The sequence below is a fragment of the Nematolebias whitei genome, chromosome 17 (genome assembly GCF_014905685.2).
Source record: "Nematolebias whitei isolate Nwh7 chromosome 17, NemWhi1, whole genome shotgun sequence".
NCBI lineage: Eukaryota > Metazoa > Chordata > Actinopteri > Cyprinodontiformes > Rivulidae > Nematolebias > Nematolebias whitei.
Genome location: NC_056514.1, coordinates 33,918,511 through 33,921,018, shown reverse-complemented (window position 1 = coordinate 33,921,018; position 2,508 = coordinate 33,918,511). Strand labels below are relative to the sequence as shown.

General features: G+C 46.1%; 1 protein-coding gene across 3 annotated transcripts in view; it reads left to right on the top strand.

Moving 5' to 3' along the window:
- The window catches only part of eef2k (eukaryotic elongation factor 2 kinase), an 8,904-nt gene extending 6,450 nt beyond the window's left edge, over window positions 1-2,454 (top strand). For all 3 annotated transcript variants that reach the window (XM_037691517.1, XM_037691518.1, XM_037691516.1), the window contains 7 exons: window positions 243-303; window positions 392-429; window positions 1,171-1,342; window positions 1,503-1,652; window positions 1,735-1,867; window positions 1,948-2,075; window positions 2,194-2,454. In XM_037691517.1, the coding sequence (XP_037547445.1) occupies window positions 243-303; window positions 392-429; window positions 1,171-1,342; window positions 1,503-1,652; window positions 1,735-1,867; window positions 1,948-2,075; window positions 2,194-2,439 (928 nt within the window). In that variant the 3' untranslated portion in view covers window positions 2,440-2,454. The remainder of the gene's footprint in view (window positions 1-242; window positions 304-391; window positions 430-1,170; window positions 1,343-1,502; window positions 1,653-1,734; window positions 1,868-1,947; window positions 2,076-2,193) is intronic.
- Window positions 2,455-2,508: the final 54 nt, after the last annotated feature.

The following is a 2,508-nucleotide window of genomic DNA, read 5'->3' as shown; positions in this document are numbered from 1 at the left end:
TAACACAGCAGCTACAAGCTAAAGGAGGCAGAACACTAGCTAAAAGTAGCAATATGCTAGCTATAAACTTAAGTGTAGAAAAAGTATCAAAAGGCTAGCTGGAAGTAGCTTAAGAGGACAAAAATAACGCCGGTATGCTGAGGCAGATTTCAAAAAGCACAATGCTTGTAAAATAATTAAATATATCTGTGTGTATAAAACAGAACAATATTATTTTTACACAAAGATGTTTGTCTTTACAGGTACAGTGCCATCACAGGAGAGTGGGCTCAAGACCAGATTCACATCAAAATGGCGGGACAGGTCCGACTTACTTTAAAAACTTTCTGCTGCGCAGTCTTTCCTGGTCTGATCTCATCTGATTCGTTTGCTTCTGTCTGATTTCTCACAGGCCTTTGGGAAAGGAGCCATGAGGGAGTGCTTCAGAGCGTAAGTCAAAACTATTTTTACACATTTATCACATCTCATCCAGATTGTTGCCCCCTTTTCCCTCTTGCAACAAATAATGATGTCGAGTCAGTGTAAACCAAACGGGAATATGGTGCTGACCTACACTCTTTGACTGAAGAGGCCTGCAGCTGGCGGATTCAGCATTTTCAAATTATTGTACTAAATTTAGCACATAGGGTTCGTTTCCAACTATTTTCTCATAAAAATGGCTCCACAGATGTTTACTATTGGGATAAAAATAGATGTTAAATCCGCTGCTTTATCTTGCTTTAATGTCTGAACGACAACGATAAATAAAAGAGGAAAAGGGTTTTAATCTAGGTTTTAACGTTTGATCCTCAGAATTGTGGTGAAAAATAACAGTGGATCCATTTAAACCACTTCAGGTGTTTGTCACTCAGTAAAAGCTCTCTCCTTGAAGACTTCCCTGGCCTCTACAAACCCAAACGTAAGGTCCTAACAGGAGAAACCATCATGGTTTGGTTTGTATTTCTTGCTGCAGACTGTAAATTAATTAAAGTTAAAAGAGGATTCCTTCATATGTTTCAAAGACTAAAAGCCCTGGGTGTGTTTAGAGACTTTTTAAGTGATATACTCCGATTAGATGTACTGTATTTTATTTATTTTTCCCCACTTTATTAGACATATTTGGACTGATGCGACGTATACGCTGGAAAATACGGTAATTGTTTTTGAGCTTTTGGTTGTTTTCCTCTCCAGGAAGAAGTTGTCCAACTTCTCACACAGCAGCAACTGGAAGTCGGCGTCCAACTATGTGGCCAAGCGTTACATGGAGACGGTGGACAGAGACGTCTACTTCGAGGACGTCAGGCTGCAGATGGAGGCCAAACTCTGGGGGGAGGAGTACAACCGTCACAGACCCCCCAAACAGGTTGTGGATTAGTTCACAATTATTTTACTGTCAATACAACTGGATGAAATAACGCTTCGTCGGTCTGCGTTCTAGCTAGCTGCTTGTTGAGCTACATGTTTTTAGTGTAAAAATGAGAGAGTCTGTTTTTAACGCTCCGTCCCTCTGATCTTGTCCTCAGGTGGACATCATGCAGATGTGCGTGGTGGAGATGACTCAACGACCCGGCAAGCCCCTCTTCCACCTGGAGCATTACATCGAGGGCAAGTACATCAAGTACAACTCCAACTCTGGCTTTGTGAGAGACGACAACATCCGTCTGACTCCGCAGGTGAGTGACGTCCGCTATCGGAAAGAAAAACTTCGTCTGACGGTGTCTTACAACCTCCCCTGTCCCGTCTTTCGTCCGTCAGGCCTTCAGCCACTTCACCTTTGAGCGGTCGGGCCATCAGCTGATCGTGGTGGACATTCAGGGAGTTGGAGACCTCTACACGGACCCTCAGATCCACACAGAGAAGGGGACGGACTTCGGAGATGGAAATCTAGGTAACCTCTTCGACAAACTGCTCGTTTCTCGCAGCGGAAACGACTCGAGGAGCTTCGCTCTGATGAAAGCTGTGTTCCAGGTGTGCGAGGCATGGCTCTGTTCTTCCACTCCCACCTGTGTAACAAGATCTGCAAGAGCATGGGCTTGACGCCTTTTGACCTCTCCCGGCCAGAGACGTCCCAGATGGACTGCACCAACAAGCTTCTTGTAATTTTAACTCTTTGATTTAAAGAAATCTATTTCCATCTCAGGCGCAGGATCACGACGACACGCACGCTTCTTCAGCTGACCTTTCTCAACTAAGATTCACCTCGTTTTCTCCCAGAAGTCGGCCCAGACGGTGCTGAGGGGCTGCGAGGAGGTCTGCGGCTCGCCTCGAGTTCGGACCTTGTCCGCAAGCCGGGCGCCCCCGCTGCTGTCCCGCCTGTCCGAGACCTCGTCTGCGGAGGAGAGCGCGAGCGACGCCGACTCCATCCCCTGCTCGCCTCTCACCCTGCCCTTCTCTCCCTTGGTGGCAGGCGGATTGATGGGCAAGTCCCCTTCAGGTACCTTTAAGATCATTTCACCGTGAATAAAGAGCACACCACATCAAGGGACTACCGGTTTGATAATACTTTTAATTACATCATTTTCCAGGTGT